The 18,996-nt window shown below is 36.6% G+C and overlaps 2 protein-coding genes across 2 annotated transcripts; both read left to right on the top strand.

The window, feature by feature from the left end:
- The first annotated feature begins 238 nt into the window (after positions 1 to 238).
- Positions 239 to 2,725, top strand: LOC133997299 (serine/threonine-protein kinase Nek1-like). The gene is made up of 8 exons (XM_062436904.1): positions 239 to 352; positions 455 to 551; positions 673 to 770; positions 1,012 to 1,095; positions 1,204 to 1,271; positions 1,380 to 1,466; positions 2,249 to 2,303; positions 2,402 to 2,725. Exons 1-8 carry the CDS (start codon positions 239 to 241, stop codon positions 2,723 to 2,725), a joined length of 927 nt encoding a protein of 308 aa, XP_062292888.1.
- A 5,416-nt stretch (positions 2,726 to 8,141) lies between these two features.
- Positions 8,142 to 16,327, top strand: LOC133997203 (interferon-induced very large GTPase 1-like). Its single transcript, XM_062436806.1, has 5 exons — positions 8,142 to 8,145; positions 8,280 to 8,345; positions 9,672 to 9,774; positions 9,847 to 9,953; positions 11,610 to 16,327. The coding sequence occupies exons 1-5, from the start codon at positions 8,142 to 8,144 to the stop codon at positions 16,295 to 16,297; spliced, it is 4,968 nt and encodes a 1,655-aa protein (XP_062292790.1). The 3' UTR covers positions 16,298 to 16,327.
- The last annotated feature ends 2,669 nt before the right edge of the window (positions 16,328 to 18,996 follow it).

The raw sequence follows: 18,996 nt of genomic DNA, 5'->3' as shown, positions 1-18,996 counted from the left end.
GAGCAGGGCCGTTTGACCCTATCGTAGAAGTGATGTAGGCAGTAATATAAGTAATAATCTGGACACAAGTGGTCAACTTTTGAGACTACTCAAGATGCATAATAGAAACAGGTGTGAACAGCAATTTGTCTTGGCTGTCCACCTGTGATCGGATAACCCGAGACCCATGTTAATGCCAGGTATAAACAGGGCCTTTGTCTCTGCAGAGCCAACATGAGGTGGCAGACTTGGGTTTAAAATGGAGAAGTACGAACAGGTAAATCAAATTGGGAAAGGTGGATTTGGAACAGCCATCCTTGTAAAATCCAAAGAGGATGGACACCAATATGTCATCAAGAAGATACATGGCACAGTAAGCACCATATGCGCATAACCTTCCACTATTGCAGTGTTCATTTGAGCTCTTCTTTACTGCCTTCTTCTTTTACATTGTCTGCCTCTCTAACTTTGACAGATTTCAACTGAAAATAGGCAGAAATCTCAAAAAGAAGTTGAAGTCCTTTCCAACATGAGTCATCCCAACATTGTCCAGTATAAGGAATCTTTTGAAGGTAGAAATGATCCAACATCTTAGCTGTAACCTCAAAGAATCACAGAGGTCATTGACTGCAAAGATATCCTGATACACAGATATTTGCCTGTATGTTCCTTATGCTTTATAAAATCTTTCAGAGAAGAACTGTCTGTATATAGTGATGGACTACTGTGAAGGTGGAGACCTCTCCAAGAAGATCAAATCTCAGAGAGGAGAACTTTTTTCAGAAGAGCAAGTAAGATACTAACTATTGAAGTTAATAATTAATGTTTAGGATCTGCCTGTTAATCTTTAGGGTGAAACTGTTCAACATGTGGATACAATTCATCTACTTTCACTTTGCTGTATATGCCTTTAACATACATTTAGACTATTTTTAATGTTCCCATATTATTTCTAGGCTGTTTCAATCAGTAGAATTACAAATGATACGTTGATACTTTAAGTGTGTCTTTACATTCCTCTGCCTTTCTTAGATCCGGGACTGGTTTGTGCAGATTTGTCTGGCACTAAAACACATCCATGATAGAAACATCATCCACAGGGACCTAAAACCACAGGTATTGCTACATGCACCACATGATCTTGCCTCAGTGATGATGCATTTTTATGTGTATTTTATAGCTTCATGAAAATGACATCACATCTCTTTTATTATGTCTACATAGAACATATTTTTGACAAAAGATGGGACTATACAGCTTGGGGACTTTGGACTTTCAAAGGTGCTGAACAGGTTTGTAAATGTCATCTGAATGGATCTGCAGATCTCTATCGAGTCAATAGCAAAATGGAAATAGTAAATCATAATACAGTCTACTTTCTATTCTCATCGTATTTCCAGCACTGAAGAACTGGCATCAACATGCATAGGAACACCACTTTACCTACCACCAGAGATCTGGGAGCACAAACCATACAACAACAAAAGGTAATAACATGATACTCTTTAACGCCACGTTTTTTGTCTCATTTGTGAAGTAATGCTGTGGACAAGTTCTCTCCCCACTGAACTAACTGTAAATCATTCAGGATTAAGTGGTGACTTCTGGGAGATGTCAAAGTATAATGTATCCTCTTCACTGAGCAAACCAAAGTAATAAGCTGCTGTAGTATTGATTTCTTCGAAAACAATGTTAAGAATGCACATAACCTATTCCAAAAAAGTTGTTACAGCAACGAAAATAAGTTTAGGACTTTATTGTTGAATAAGAAATAAAGTCAAATATTATTAAAGAACAATTTACATTGAATTTGAATTTACATATTTAATACAGTGAGTAGCTGTATGCTCACTTGAGTCCCAAAAAACTCTTCATCAGAGCTGTCGCTGTGCGTAAATAGACTACTGCACCCAAGTCACGCTTTTGCACATCGCGCTTCAACATCAGTTTGGTCTGTAAATACTGAAACATCACAGCAACTAGTGACTGAAATACTTCTGATCAACACACAATCATTTTTCCGTTCAGCATACAGCATTAATGGGTCATCAATAGTCTATTTTCAATAGCTGTGGACACAGCTGGAGTGCACGTCGCGTGCTTGACACCACTGTTTATAGGATGTTATAGTTCATAAGTGTGGATGCTCTCATCATTACATATTATAAAGTCCTTTTCCCCAGCTTGAGGTGACTGTTATTGAATACATGTAAAGCCATCCTCAGAACTGATTTCAGCCTGTTTGTCGGCTCTCTCCTCTGACTTTCAGTGATATTTGGGCTCTGGGCTGTGTCCTGAATGAAATGTGCACTCTTAAGCCTGCAGTAAGTATTCTGTGTTTGAGCTGTTTACTAATTCGTGTAGATTTAATGTATTTTTTCTGTAGTTGTTATGACTGTGAACTACATATGTTTCCTCTCAGTTTGAGGCTGGCAGTAAAATGGGCATAGAACAGAAGATCATCCATGAATCATACCCTCCCGTGTCTGATCACTACTCCCAAGAACTGCGTTCCCTCTTGGCACAGCTGTTGAATTGTGATGCCACAAAGAGACCCTCAGTCAACAGCATACTAGACGAACCTTACCTCTGCTGCAGGATACAGAAGTTCCTAACAACACAGGTGGAGATCACAGTTAGTTTGTCTTTGTCACAGGGTCAGTCAGAGACTCTTGCAATGTCTGACAAAAAAATACAAAAGAAGAGGCTTGAAGAAGAGAAGAGGCAATATGATAAAGGTATGTAAACCATTTTTCAATGCCTGTATCTTGAGAAAATCTGTAGTAAACCACATCAGAGCATTAGCTTCTTACATCAGTGTGCATGAAAAGCTCCATTGACCATTTTTTTATCTTCCCAGTTTATACATAATAATTGAGGAACTTATGTAACACAAGTAACGACATATTTATTTGTTTAGTAACTGTAATGTGAATACTGACTGTAGACACTGTAACGTGTTACATTACTGCGTTACAGATAAATGTAATGTGATTACAGTAACACATTACATTGTAACATGTTACACCCAACACTGATGTTAAATAAGGTAAAATCACTTACAGGATGCACACAACATGAATGAGGTCAAAAGGAGGGAACAAAAGAAGGGGGAGGACGAGGGCAGTTCCTTTAGGCAGGAGTACCCGTGTTATCCTCTCAAACTCAGTTGCCATCAGGCTGAGGTTTACAGACTACAGAAACATCCTAGTCAGTTAGAAGTACTGTTACTTGACTGAAATTGTACTCAAGTCAAAGTACGTAAACAATTGTAAAAAAAAAAATGCCTCAAGTAAAAATAAAAAGTAGTTCATTAAAAAAGTACTCAACGTAAAAGCTACTTAGTTACTCCACAAGGTTGCATTGCACGTACATTTCATGCAATGAAAAAGGAGGTGAAGAGAGGTGTGTTAAATCTTTAGCTATTTCACTGCCTCCTTTAGTGATAAGGCTAGGACTAGGTGATAAGACCAAAATCTCCTATCCCAGTATAGGTCATTTCACATTCTATAAATAAATAAATAGTTGGTGCCCCATGACAACACCACGCCACCTCCTTTGGGTGGATTAAATTAAATTACTCCTCTTGGCCTTTTAGTCTTTTAATGCACTTACAGTGTCTCTCTGTGTGCAGCACACATGGAGGGCTCAGCCTTGCCACCAGTGAACCATAAGGCTCTTTACTTGTGCTATAAAACACAAGTACTGTGAAACAATAAGAACTTTTTATTGACCTCTACCAAAGCTCCTAACACAACAGTGTCAGCTTCCTGTACCTGGAGAGCAGAGGAGAGTAGCGCGACTATAAATTACAGCAAATGCAGAAGAAACTCACACTGAGCTGAAATTAAACAAGTGCACATCAATTTTGTAGATAACATCAATAAAGACAGTCTGTACTGTATTTTGCTGTCTTTTGTAGTTGCTGTCTCGCTGCTTTTCTCCTCTTTCTCAGCAGGGTTAGGGCTCAGTCCTCCATGGGTGCAAGCTGTTTTTGCAGTGCTTTGTTTTGTAATGACATTTTGATATGATTTTTGATGTGATTTGATTGGTGTCTGGTCTAAGACAGGTTTTTTCTAGCTGGCAATATCCATTGATCATTTTAAAGCACAAATAAATAATTTACTCAGTAATGGATGACCGTACAAATGTAACTACTTACCGTAAAAAACGGTAGATAAGTCGCACGGGTGTATAAGTCGCAGTCTACTTTGGGGGTCTCATGTGGGAAAAATGCTTTTCTATTAAAAACTGGTTTATTTGAATGCACACTGGAACACTGTATATTTACATATTTGATACAGTGTGTAGCTGTATGCTCACTTGAGTCCAAAAAACTCAGGGCTGTCGCTGTGCACAAAAATTGCAGCTACGATTCTAAAAGGCTGGTTTAATGGTTTTCTTTTTATATCTCTGCACAATGTACAGCAGTAACAAGTCATCAGTATCCTGCAGCCACAGCTGGAACACGCAATGCATGCTTGACACCGCTGTTTACAGGACAGTGTTCATAAGTGCCGATGCTCACATCTTTATAGTTATATAGTTATAGTTATAGTGGACTGCCTTTTACAGACCTGTAACCATATCTAGATCCGTTTTTTACGGTAATCTAAATCATACTTACGGAAAATTATTGATTTTGTAAAATACTCCAAAAAGTACAAGTACACAAAATAGCTACTCAATTACAGTAATGTGAGTGCTTTTTTAATACTTTATTTACAGTTTTTAACTTTACAAAACTGTACAACACATAACACAGTAAAGGAACAGTCACACATAAAAGAAAACAGAAGAAAAGAAAAAGAAAAAAGGGGCTGCCAGACATTTGTAAATTTACCTTTTACATAAATAGACTCACAGAAGGAAAAACATAGTTGCAGTTGTTAAAGTAAAGCAAGTACCATGTGAAAGTTTAAGTCAGGTATCACACCTGACATTGGGTCAGGAAGGGTCCCCAAATTCTCTCGAATCTGTTCTGTTCATTGGGTTTGTGCAGGCGCAGTCTTTCCATTTGAATAACCGATAACATCTCGCTGAGCCAATGAGCGAAGGTGGGAGGAGTGGTAGACTTCCAAGTTAAGAGAATAAGTTTCTTGGCCACCACCATCCCTAGGTGCAGAGCGACCTGAGTGTCATGCAGAAGATCAGAAGTCTCAGCCGAGCATCCAAGAATGGCCAGCTCATGGTTAGGCTGAATGGCTCTGGAGTAGGCTTTTGACAAATGTTCAAATATAGCTGACCAAAAATTGTGCAACTTAGGACAGAACCAGAAAAGATGCGCTAGTGAGCCCTCAGCAATATTACACTTATCACATACAGGGGACACAGATGGAAAAATACGATTTAGCTTTGTTTTGGAATAATGCAATCTGTGCAGCACCTTGTACTGAATTAACCTGTAACGTGAGTTAATAGAACAACAATGGACACGAGACAGTGCCTCCTCCCAAAGTTCTGCTGATATTTCAGAGTTCAAGTCTTTGGACCAGGCTTCCCTAATAAAATCAGAGGAAACTGACTTGGTAAAAGAACCCACAAATTTTGATATTAACTGTTTGGAGTCTGGAGGGAGCCGGAGGGTCTCAAGGAAAGGATGAGTGGTGGGGATAGAATCGAAATGTGGCCAATTCACCTTGACATAGTGTCTGACTTGGAGGTAGCGAAAAAAGTGAGAATTTGGAAGATTAAATTTGTTGCTTAGCTGAGCAAATGATGCCAATTGGCTGTTAATGTACAGATCTGAAAATGTTTTAATACCCTTGTCTCTCCAGACAGCAAACACCCCGTCCAGCCGGGCAGGCAAGAATGAATGATTTTGACATATGGGTGAATGTATGGAAGCACTGGGAACCTGGCAAGCCGCTTTTATTTGCTTTAGGATACGCAAGGAGTTCTTCACGATGAAGTTACGATTAATTGATTTGACTACTGGGGCGGGGTCAGAAAGCAAAAGGGCAGGAAGTGATGACATGTGGACCGTAGCAGCTTCCAACTGTAGCCACAAAGGGTTCTCCTCGGCTATGACGCTTCCACCCTTCCAGTAGGTGAGAGCCCTGGAGTTGGCTGCCCAGTAGTAGTGTCTAAAAACAGGCAGTCCAAGACCACCGTTTTTGGAAGATTTTTGAAGGTGAGCCTTGGATATCCTGTGTGATTTGTAACCCCACACAAAGGGCAATATGATAGAGTCAAGCTTCTTAAAAAAAGATGCATTTAAGTATATAGGCAAATTCTGGAAAAGGTATAGAAACCTGGGTAGGCTCACCATTTTGATTGCATTTACTCGGCCGATCATAGATAGAGGCAATATTCTCCAAGACTCAATATTTGTTTTAAGTTTTTCTATAGATTCTGTGAAACACTCCTTCATTACTCTAAAAGGCAATTTTGTCAGAAAGTCATCAGGGAGTTGGTCCGTTAAGGGCATGAACTCACTCTTCCCCCAGTTTATGGTATAGCCGGAGATGCTCCCGAAGGCATTTATATATTCTAGTAAGACAGGGATGGAGACCACTGGATCAGCTAAACAGACAAGGAGGTCATCCGCATACAGAGTCACACGGGTCTCAATACTACCTGACCTAATACCTTTAATGTATGGATGTCCTCTAATACCAATAGCCAGCGGCTCCAGCGCTATATTGAACAGCAGGGGGGACAATGGGTCCCCCTGGCGGACGCCGCGTTGCAGGGTGAACGGACCAGATCTATCCCCATTCGTTAGAATGTAGGATTTGGGGTTGCTATATAATATTTTGACCCACGCTATGAAAGTGTCGCCGAATCCAAATTTCTTAAGTGTCGCAAATAGATAGGGCCATTCTATCATATCAAATGCCTTACGAGCGTCTAAGGACAATATAGCTGCTCTGTCATTTTTGCCATAATCTGCATATATGATATTAAGAATTTTGCGGACATTACAGAAGGAGTACCTGCCCGGAATAAACCCTGTTTGGTCAGGATGAATGATACTTGCTACATTTTTTCCAAGCCGGTTTGCTAGAACTTTTGTAATTATTTTCAAATCGTAATTTAGTAGGGCAATAGGCCTGTAGCTACCCGGGTCTGTTCCATCCTTGTCCTTTTTTTGTAAAACACAAATATTTGCTTCACTGAGAGAGGATGGAAGCTGTTTGTTTTTAAACGTATCTCGGATCATTCTCAACAGAGAGGGTGCAAGGTCCCCTATAAAAGCTTTGTAAAACTCTGGCCCAAACCCATCTGGGCCTGCCGCTTTGCCAGTGGGGAATGCTCTGATGGCATCCTGTAACTCAGAAAGTGAGAAATCCAAATCCAAACTCTCCCTGAATGCTGCGTCCAGTTCTGGAAAGTCCAGCGAATCAAAGAACTGGTCAAAATCTTCCTGTGTAGCTGTTGATTTGGAAGTGTAAATTTCTGAGTAGAATTCTTTAAAACATTCATTGATGTCCTTTAAGTCTGTAAGCATATTTCCAGATTTAGATTTTATTTTGTAAATAGCTCGTTTTGCTTGTTCTCCTTTTAACTGTCTTGCCAGTAGCTTCTGTGGCTTATCACCAAGCTCAAAGTGCTTCCGTTTAAGTTTTAATAGTAAGTTGCCTATTTGTTCTCCCAGAATGGAGTTATATTCGTACTTTAATTTAAGAATTGTGTTGTAATCTGATTGGAGTAGTGAATTTCGATAGACCTGTTCAGCAGTCTGTAGCTCTTTTTCAATCTCTTCCAATCTGCCACGTTTAGTCTTTTTCATTGTTGCTTCAGTCGTCTGCAACTCTTTATCAAACATTATCATAATTGGGGCTGTTGCTGTTTATACTATTTTTCCCTGCATTATAACTGATCTGCTTAACAAAGAGCTCCAAATATGCTCTAATATCCTGTTATTTTGACTGATTTGTAGTGCTACTAACAAAACTCTGCTAATTTGGTGAGGAAAAAATTGTTAACACAGTGGGCTCACTGGGAGAAGGGCCTTAAAGAGACAGGAGCTACAAAGGCTTGTTAAGAGACTGGCTAAACTGAGGGTCTACAAAAAAGACCATTATCTATACATTATTTATCTATCAGTATTCATGGCACTGTGATGTTCACATTGGTATTGATTGGTGTTTAACATTTAACAAAGAATACAAATTTAGGCAGAAATAGAACCATTTTTGCCTCTGCACTAAAGGACTATGAGTACGAAAGCATCACAGGTGCCAGAAAACACAGCACATTATTATAAAATTATTATAAAAGGGGTGTAAAATAAAAAGCTTTCTGCTTTTTAAACATTAAGTCATTGTATAATTCATTTCTTCATTTCACTGCAGGTCCATCAACTACCTCTACTTCTGGTACAGAATGTGGTCATCTCACCCAAGAAGCTGACGATGCTGGTAAGTTATGTGTTTTAGTTAAACCTAAAGAGATAACTAAATGTCCCTACAACTCCCTCAAAATGCACAACAGTCAACATTTTAATTAGAGCCCCCAAAGGTCTAGGGCTGACTCTGACAAGGAGTCACCAAATCTGAATATTAAAATTAGAATTTGTAAACCTTTGGGTCTTAAATGGCACTGTGAAATGAGCTATCATAATGTGATGTATTTCCAAGTGAAACAAAATATATGAGCAGAGTACAGTTACAAATATACAAAAATGTTGCCCCAGGGCTCTTTGTAAAAGAGATTTTAATATCTCAATGGGACTTCACCTGGTTAAATAAAGGATAAATAAAAAAAAATAAATAAAAAAAATAGATTTGTTGAAACCATTTGTTTTAAGGTTGCCATAGTATCGTAAATATGAATCCTTTTATGAAGCTGTAGAGAGATTTGGATCTGTAGAGGACTGTTCACCTCCACCCACACATGCCTCACCTGTGTGGAAAGATCAGGAAGTGAACTATGAGGGAGAAATGAACAAATTAGACTTCAAAACTTTGGACTCTTTGGAAATGTAAACACATTTTTGGCCAACTGATATCCAAACATTCATTAAAATAAAAACAACACATGTTTTTGTTGTTGTTTCATACAGTAGCTCACTACACAGTTGAAAAAACAAATATAAAACAAGAAAAAACGTGTTTATCATAAAACCCTCCAATTCTAAAATGCTGTTGTTTCCCTTCATATTCCTTTAATTATCAGTGGAAAATGCAATATCTTAAGAGATTCTCCATTACAATGTGTTTTTATAACATTTCTAGCAAGAATGTGCATTTATGTTAATAATAGTATTTTTTAGAGTGAATACATATGATGTTTATTTTGTCAGTTATTACGAAGGTTGTTTCAGGCCTCGCCAGAAAATTTTAGGAAAGCAGTGTTGCTATGAATGCTGCTATTGCTGAAACCCCATATACATGCTGTTTGAATCAATGTCTTTGAATTGTGTTGTTACCTGAGCTGTTATTCTATTTGTGTTATTTTGTCTGTTTGCTGATGTTCTTTAAATAAAAACTGATTTTAGAGTGCAGATATGAATTAAATTTGATATCTATAATTTTAAGCTCTATAACTGTCTGACTGGAGGACCTGCCCTGAAGTAGGTTCCTTTGCCATCAATGGGCTTCGTTCCTTTTTAAAATTCTGCCGGTCAGCCTGTAAATGTAAAATGGGAAGTTGCTTGTTTCATTATGTATTTACAAATATATGTGGCTGAGAATATTTAATATGAAATCTCTGCAGTTCTGACAGCATGTTTTGTTTGTGTGAAGGTGTTGGCTGCGCTATGAATCCGTGTATGAAGAAAAAGGAGGGAAACACTTCTTCCAAAAGCTCTCTGTCTAGGAAACATGACAGCGAGACAAAAGCTCAACGGTGAGATGAGGATCTTTAATACAAAATACCCCACCATCATTATTTACACTCAAAGTTCTGTTTTTGTTGAAGACCAGAGCAGAGGAAGCAGAGACCAACTTCTCCTCTACCCAGCTGTGAGTCCATGAAGGATGATTCTAAGGAGTGCATTATATTATTTAAAGATGGACAATCTGCAGGTGAGCTACATTTTTCTTCAGCATCAGTTCAGAGTGAAGAAGGTTAAAGTGAAGATGGTGTTGATATGGATGTTAAATCTGAACTAAATTCAGAAAAACACAGACTTGAGCGTAAAGGTCATGCCCTTAGTGATTTTAAAATTCCTTGATTGTCAATTTAGAATTCAAGTTATATGAAAAAGAAATATTAATTTGGTTGTGGTATTTATAAAAGCCTAATCACTTAATTTAGTTTTGCAATCATCAGTTTTTGACTCATGACTCATTTTGAGAATTTTTCTATCGATTTGCTGATTATGGCTATGTAAGATGTGATGAATTTAATGAATCTGATGAATAAATGTTGTGGCTTTTCAGTCTAAAATGGTGGCATTGCTACTGCAGTGTCATCTAGTGGCAGTTGTCAAAAAATGCACCAAAGTGTCGTATCTTGTGCTTCTACACTCTTTAGAGCAGTTTCCGAGAAATTCCCCCCAAAAAGGAAGGGAACACTTAAATCACACATTGGATCTTGATGAATTAATTATTCAGGTTGAAAGTCTTTACTGATATACAATGTATAATTTGTTGAGTACAAAATGACAACAACAGTCAATGGAAACCAAAATCATCCAAATTGTAACATCTTGTGATAGCCTCCATGTGAGGCATTTAGGGAAAGGGCACTGTTCTCTCTAGGTATTATGAAATCGTCCCGTACTGCATAGGCACATTTTGAACAGGCACTGCACTAGTTAACATTAATTTCCTTGCCCTAACCCTAACCATACCTGAACCTTACATCATGTCTTCACCTGAAAATGTCATGATTTATGTAGTGAGTTTTGTGATTAAAATGGAGGCAAATCCCCACAATGTGACAGTAAACAGATTTATGTCCCCACAACATTTATGAGTAATTCCTGGTACACACAAAGAATCAAGAAGCAGTGTCTTGTGTAACTAACACAGTTAAAATACCTAAGATAAGCAGTAGAAATCAACACCATACTGTTTTGTTGTCTATGTTATATACCATCATTTAGTAGCTGTAAGGGCCAATTCCAGAAACTGTCAAGGATCCAGACAAACCCTCCAGAAACACAAGTGTGCCATGTTATAAGTTTACAATCAAAGATTTAATAATACAAATATGTGTTGCATATGAATCAGGTCTTCCATGAATGCCAATACTACACTGAAAACACATTAAATTGCTTTTCCAATTCACCTCTAGTGGTATCTAAAAAATAAAAATAAAATATAAATAAATAAATCTAGCCATGCAAATAGTTTAGTTTCATTATCTGAGGTTTTAGATGTCTGCTTCAGTAAAATGCAGGTTAATGGGAATTTAGTTTATGGTGCAAACAGCAGACAATAGTATTCATTTTAAAAGCCACTATTACACAGACAAAAGGTAGGAATAAAATAAGATAGAATCCCATTAAAGAAAAAATAACAGAGAGGAATTAATAATATGAATATGCTTTAACTTAACCTATTTAATTTATTCACTTATCACTTAGTCTAAAGGCAGTTAATGAGAGTAACAACACTATTTATGCCATAGAGTTGTGTGTCAACAGCACACAAATAGAAAATAATTATCACATGTAAAGTGGTAGAGGGTTTTTCTGTTCATATTTACAATTGAACTTTTTTCCTTTTTCCTAGTCCTTTTGAACTTTCTCTCCAGACTTGGTTTGGGGAAATTTTATCCCAACAAGCTCACTCTTCAGTCCCTTTTGGAAATCAACAAAAACAGTATTTATGATGAAACTGTTGAATCATTGGAGAAAATACCATGGTGCTTTCTCAGGAAACTCTTTCAAATCAACACAGAATGCAGAAACTGTACACAATTATCAAACAATGATGATGATGAAAACAGTGATCTGTTCGACTTTGACCTGGACACTGCAGATGACTCTGCAGACAAGGTTAACCCTCTGGACCTCATAGTTGCACTCTTTCTTTGTGCTGACAGCTTCTTGCAACAGGAAATGGCCCTCAAGATGTCAATGTGCCAGTTTTCTGTCCCACTGCTGTTGCCTCATGGCAATAACAGTCAGTCTACTCTGATGCTGTGGGCTCTGAGAGACATCGTCAAAGAGTGGCGTCCACATGATTTATCTAAATCAAAAGGATTTGTTGAAGGTAGCATTGTTCAAGCAGATATACCATTCTTTACCTTTGTCAGGCTGAAAAACTGCAGTCTCTCCAAGTCACAGGTTTTGAATCATGTTCTCAGTCGTGGCCAACAGAATCACAACATCTTCATACACAGAGATATGAAAGGAGGAACAATCACAAAGAAAATAGCAAAGGGTTTAGTCGAGGTTTGCTGGTTCCTTCCCTGTGGCAGAGAAAATCTTGACATATTTCCAGGACCAGTTGCGTTTGCAAATTTGAGAGGAGACATTTGTGAGTCACTGGCACAATTCAAATTTATTTTTCAAGTGTCAACTGCTACCTTTGTGTTCCTGGACAAAGTTGAAGAAAATGAGCACAAGATTCTGACTTCTCTTCAATATGTGAAATCCAAACTCTTTGTGGTTGTTAATCGCAAGGAGGACTCCAGAGAGGACATGATGTCTGTTAAGAAAACACTGACAGAGTTACAGCTACCAAATAGCAGTGTGAGAACTAAAGACCCACAGGTAAATGTTGCAGAACTTTCAGAGAAACTCTGTGTTTCCATTAAGAAATCACTGTCAAATGTTGTCAACACAGTTATCATTGAAAATATGCTTGACAAAGCCGTTGAACTTGGTCTGTCTGTGGACAAAAATAAAACTGATGAGCAAAAGGAAGCAGCTGAGCAGATTGTGAAAGGAATTGGTGTGCGGAGTATACCAGAATACAAGAAACAACAACTTCCTTTGCAGGGAGATAACTGGAAAAGATTATCACAACTGGACATGGAGGAATGTAGACTGAACAAAGCTGGTGACATAGGACTGGAAGAATATAAATCCCAGCTACAGGAGGAAAAACAACAAATCAGGAAGGAGCAAAGCAAATACAAGCTGTCAAGAGCCATGAAAGGTTTAATTGTAAACTTATCCAAATGTGACAAAGAAGGAAGAGGTTTTTTTCTTAAGTGGATGAAATTTAATCTGAATGCACATTCAGAGTCTGCAATTAAACAATCTTTACTGCGTAATAAACTGAAAGAGCACTGTGAAAGAATGGAGAAAGATGTGCAAGTCATTGCAGAGTTAGATCAGGCTTTGCTGGAAAGCTCTTTAGGAGTAGAGCATTACATGAGAGAGATGGGACTCATTTATGAGTTCTCAATTAATGGCTCAAAAAACACTGCTGATGAAATATCTTGTCTCCCTGGTTTGGCTGCTGAAATGCTGTTGGATGGATATCCTTTAGAGCTCTTGGATGGAGATGCTTCCAACATCCCAGAGAGATGGGTGACAGATGTGCTGATGGAGCTTCACAAGAAGGTTGGAGAACAGAGCAGACTGTTAGTACTGACTGTGCTGGGTGTTCAAAGTACAGGGAAGTCAACACTCCTCAACACCATGTTTGGTGTGCAGTTTCCTGTCAGCAGCGGCAGATGCACAAGAGGAGCTTATATGCTCTTCCTCAAAGTTGGAGAAGATATGAAACACGAGTTGAATTATGATTTTATAGTTCTCATTGACACAGAGGGTCTAAAGTCTCCACATTTGTCACAACTAGAAGACAGTTATGAGCATGACAACCAGCTGGCAACCTTTGTCATTGGTTTAAGTGATGTCACCATTATAAACGTTGCCATGGAGAACTCAACAGAAATGAAAGACGTCCTGCAAATTGCAGTTCATGCCTTCCTGAGAATGAAGGAAATTGGTAAAAAGCCCATTTGTCATTTTGTGCATCAAAATGTTTCTGGAGTTTCAGCTCATGCAAAGAACCTAACAGAGAGAAAGCATCTCTTGGACCAGCTCAATGAAATGACACAAATCGCTGCTGAAATGGAAAGGCAGCCTTCTATTAAAGCATTCACAGATGTGCTGGACTATGACATGGACAAAAACAACTGGAACATCCCAGGACTGTGGCATGGAACCCCTCCGATGGCACCAGTGAACACAGGTTACAGTGAAGCTGTAGCAGAGATAAAGAGAAATCTTTTGGTGAAAACAACCAGAAGCAATGAAGTCTCACAGATCCCAGAGTTTCTAGAATGGATTAAAAGTCTCTGGAAATCTGTGAAATATGAGAACTTCATCTTTAGTTTCAGAAACACTCTTGTGGCTCAGGCCTATGACAACCTTTGCAAAGAGTTCAATGAATGGGAATGGGAGTTCAGAAAAGAAATCATTTCCTGGCAAACACAAGCAGAGTTGGAAATTTTAAATTGTGACAATGAATCTGATATTTTGGATTGGATCACATTGGTCAAATCAAAAAAATCAGAGGCATCAGAAAAAATTGCATCTGAAGAAAGAAAAATGAAGGAGAAACTTACTAACTACTACAAAAAGAAAGGCCAAAATGTAAATCTGATTAAAAAATACAAGATTGAATTTTTCAAAAGCATCAGCAGTCTTGCAAAGGAAATCAAATATTCAGTGAACAACAAACTGGATTGTGCACTTCACATGAGAAAAAGTTCAAAAGAGGTTCAAGACATTCATAAGAAATACAGATGTGTGATTGAGCAGCAGGTCATGAAACTCCTGAGTGACTGTAAAAACTATAAACTGTCTGATGAACAGCTGACAGAGGAGTTTGAAAAGATGTGGACTGAAGTCACTGTAAATGTGGGTGGCCTGAAAGAACAAAATATATCTGAAAACATCCTCATTAACTTGAGAAAAAACTTCCTAAATCGTAATGTCAATGAGGAATTACAGAACATTGGAGACTTAACAGAAATAGGGAGGAATGGGTTTCAAGCTGGGAATGAGCATGTAAAAAATGCAAAAACCTTTAATGTGTTCCGCAAAAAAGACATAAAAATATATTTGCAAACCACAGCTGATGGAGTCATTGAGTCTTGCAGACATTCTGTGGTTGAAATCGTAAAGACAGAACAAGATTATCATGAGACCCTCACAAAGGAACTTCTGGACAAAATCGATGAGTCCCTTAAAGATATCAGCAAGGATGTCAAAATCAAGTTTGAGATTGACCTGAAACTTCACATTTGTGGCATTGCCTCAAGGGAATTCCTCAAAATGCACCAAAAATTCTTGTCAGATAATGATCCTCGGACTCAGCTGGAGAAGCACAAGACTCAGTATTTGTCTGATTTTTTTGATTCATACAAACTGAGATCAACCAACAAGAAAGATCACTGTCAGCACAAATCAACTGATTTGGTCCAGTTTTGCATCAAACCTGCTGTGGAAGAGTACATCAATAGATTTTTGGGAATAGACATTGTGGATGAAATTTTGACAAGTTCTCATTCAGCAGAGTACAGCTCCCGCTCCTCTTTCCAGTACAACATTCAGGAAGAGTTGCTGCAAAAGGATGACTTTGACAGTTTTGTCAAGTACCTTCGTAATTATGAAATATATGTTAAGGATTGGATATTTCAGCACATCAAGAAAAAAATGCTGAAGGACAAAACTTTGTGCAAATTGAAGAACAAGAACCTTCAAGTCATAGTTGATAAAATCACAGCAGCATTAGAGCAGGCCACAAAAGGACCAGATGGTGTTCAACTGCCAGACAACAACGAAAGCATCACAGAGCTCATCAGCAACATGCGGAAGTGTTTAATTAAAGACATCTCAATCTCAGAGGAGGATGAAAAAACCACCCTGTTTCAAATCCAAAGCACATGTCATCCATTTATCATCAGCCTCAAAATGTCAATAGAAGACATGAAAAAACAGCTTCAGGAGGAATTCTCAAAGTCTGAAGACGTCACTGAGACTCTGAACAAACTTCCTATCAAACCACAGGATGAGCTTTTCAAGCGAGTGTTTGGTTGTGGACAACGATGTACATTTTGTAAAGTTCCCTGTGAGGCTGGAGGAAAAGACCACGATACGCATCATGCAGCTGTTCATCGACCACAAGGTCTTGGTGGATACAGGTATGAAGGCACAGAAAAGCTGGTTGAAACACTGTGTACAACTTCTGTGCACAGTGAAAGTAGATTCAGAAACTCAGACACAAATGGAGAGTTTCATCCTTACAAAGACTACATCAAGTACTATCCAGACTGGCTCATTCTTCCAGATTCCAGCACAGAGGCATCTGACTACTGGAAGTATGTACTGGTACAATACAATGACAGATTTGCTCAAGAATATAATGCAGAGCCAGCTGATGTTCCAGAGGCCTGGAGGAAAATCACAAAGGAACAAGCACTGAAGGGGTTAAAAGATGCCTTTAACATAAAGTGAACTATGTAAAAATGTCTTTAAACAAAAGTGTTTTTGTTTGAAAATATTCAAAACGTATTTAAACAAAACTGAACACTTTGGAAAGGAACAAAAGGAAATGGTGACTAAACACGTTCAGCTTTCAACAGATCAGATCAGTCAAATTCAATCATTTAAATTCAAGATCAATCAATACTGTTTAAAAAATATCAACTTGGTTGAAATATTAACGTTACCTAAAACACATGTTTTGTTTTTTGTGTTTTATTTTCAATGTAATTGACTTTGTGGTTCAAACTCAAATACAGACTAAACCAGCTGCTGACAGTGAATATTGTGACTTCATTTGTGATGAACAACAACAAATTATGAGTTGACCAAGTTGCTTAGAAGTTGAAAAGCTGGAAGCAGTTATTTAAGACTTTAAACTTAAAAAAAAATAAAAAAGGTTTTTTCTATTTAACAGATAGTGTTTCTCTCTCTCGTGCATAATAACTATTCTCCATGATAGTAATGTTGATAATGTTAATAAATGAAGAAAATGATGATGAACAACAGAAATCAATTTTAAAAAATGAGATGATGTTTTATCATGTTTTTATTTTAATTTTTTGTTTTGTGATCATACGAAATGTTTTGTTTTTCGTGTTTCAATATATGCATATTTTCAGTTTTAATATATGCTCACGAGAATAATGACTGGTAAGCACAATTATGATGCTGATGATGACAACAAAGAACACAAGAAAAAAGAGTCATGATTTCTAATATTTTGTTGGGGTTTTTTTTGCTTTTTTTGTTCTTTGATTATATGAAAAGTGTTTATTTGTTATCTTTGTTCATATTGATTTATGGCTAAGTGTAACCAGTGTGTAAGATGATGATGATGAAGATGATGATGATTATGATGATGAAGATGTCAGCATGGTTCATTCATTGTTCACAGTTAACTTTCTAATGGTTACTATCAGTCAATGAATAACAAATATTTATACAATTGACTTTTGGTTCTGCTGTTTAGAAGTTGAACATGAAACAAAGAAGAAAGCACAGAAACAATTACTCACACGTTTAAATATTTACCATATTTATTCTTGTTTATTTCATTATTTTAAATAAAAATGTGATGATGATGATAATGATGATGATGAAGGCCTACAGTATGTAGTTCAAAGGCCATGTAATGAGATGCTGTTTTACTACTTTTTACATTTACATTATTACATTACACATATTATTATTTACATTATAGTTTTATTCTTTAACATTTCTTACAGATCATAACATGCTACAATGAAGAAGTTATTCATGTTTTCTTGCAGAGTAAATTAATTGTCATCAGTTCAAATGTGTTCATGTTGATATAAATTACTTTTTGATTCATGAACACATACTGAGACATCCTTTCATGTTTTAATGTGGAACTTTTTTTCATTATTTTTGACAGATGATGATCTGTTGAACAAGTCAAGTTAAACACCAGTTTTATCTTTTAAAAACATTATTATTGTTTTTCTGTATTAATTTATTCTTTCTTTTCATTTTACTTTTTAAGAGTACAGATTTTGTTATTTACATTCATTCATTCATTTCGTTATATTCAAGTACATAATGATACATGCCAAAGATAATGATGCTGATGATGGCCTACAGTATACAATTTAAAGGCTATTTAATGACAGTTTTTACATTTACTTTTTACATATTTTTTTTATTCTTTAACATTTTAACTTTTTTCATTATTTTTGACAGAAAACTGTTTTGTTGTTTTTGAAAATATTATCGTTTCTTTTTTACTTTTTAATGAGTACAAATGTTTTGTTTTATCATCTGGTAACACAACTAAGTACATAATGACATGTGCTAAAGATAATTATGCTGATGATGATGATGATGATGAAGGTCTTCAGTATACAATTTAAAGGCTATATAATTACATTTTTTACATTTATTTTTACTTTTTAGTTTTATTCTTTAATATTTTAACTTTTTTCATTATTTTTGACAGCAAACTGTTTTGTTGTATTGTTTCTTTTTTCATTATATCATTTTACTTTTTAATGAGTTCAAGTATGTTCATAAAGACATGCGCTAAATATAATGAAGATGATGATGATGAAGTACAAAGGTCATGTGAAACATGATGTGTTGAACAAGTCAAGTTAAACACCTGAAAACTGTTTTATCTTTTAAAAACATTGTTTTTTTTATTAGTTAATTTTTTTATTTAACTTTTTAATGAGTACAAAGATTTTGTTATGTTCATCTTTTAACACAACTTAGTATATAATGACATGTGATAATGATGATGAAGGCCTACAGTATACAATTTAAAGGCTATGTAATGATGTATGTATGTATTTTTACATTTATTTTTACTTTCTTAGTTTTATTCTTTAACATTTTAACTTTTTTCATTATTTTTGACAGAAAACTGGTTTGTTGTCTTTTGAAAATATGATCGTTTCTTTATATTTTTTTCATTTTACTTTTTACAACTACGTACATTACATAATGACACCAGCAAAATATAATGATGGTGATGATGAAGTACAAAGGCCATGTGAAACTTTATTTCTATATTTTTACAGTTTCATTTCTAATAGCAACATGCAAAACATTTGATCTTTTGATGTGTGTTTGATGAAAGTTAGTGAATAAGAAGTCTTTATGTTGTTGTAACTGATCCTTCAGCTCATGTTTAAATATTGTCTAAACAA

Source organism: Scomber scombrus, chromosome 1, assembly GCF_963691925.1.
Source record: "Scomber scombrus chromosome 1, fScoSco1.1, whole genome shotgun sequence".
Lineage (NCBI taxonomy): Eukaryota > Metazoa > Chordata > Actinopteri > Scombriformes > Scombridae > Scomber > Scomber scombrus.
The sequence above is the reverse complement of the archived record's forward strand: the minus strand, read 5'-3'. Positions and strand labels throughout refer to the sequence as shown.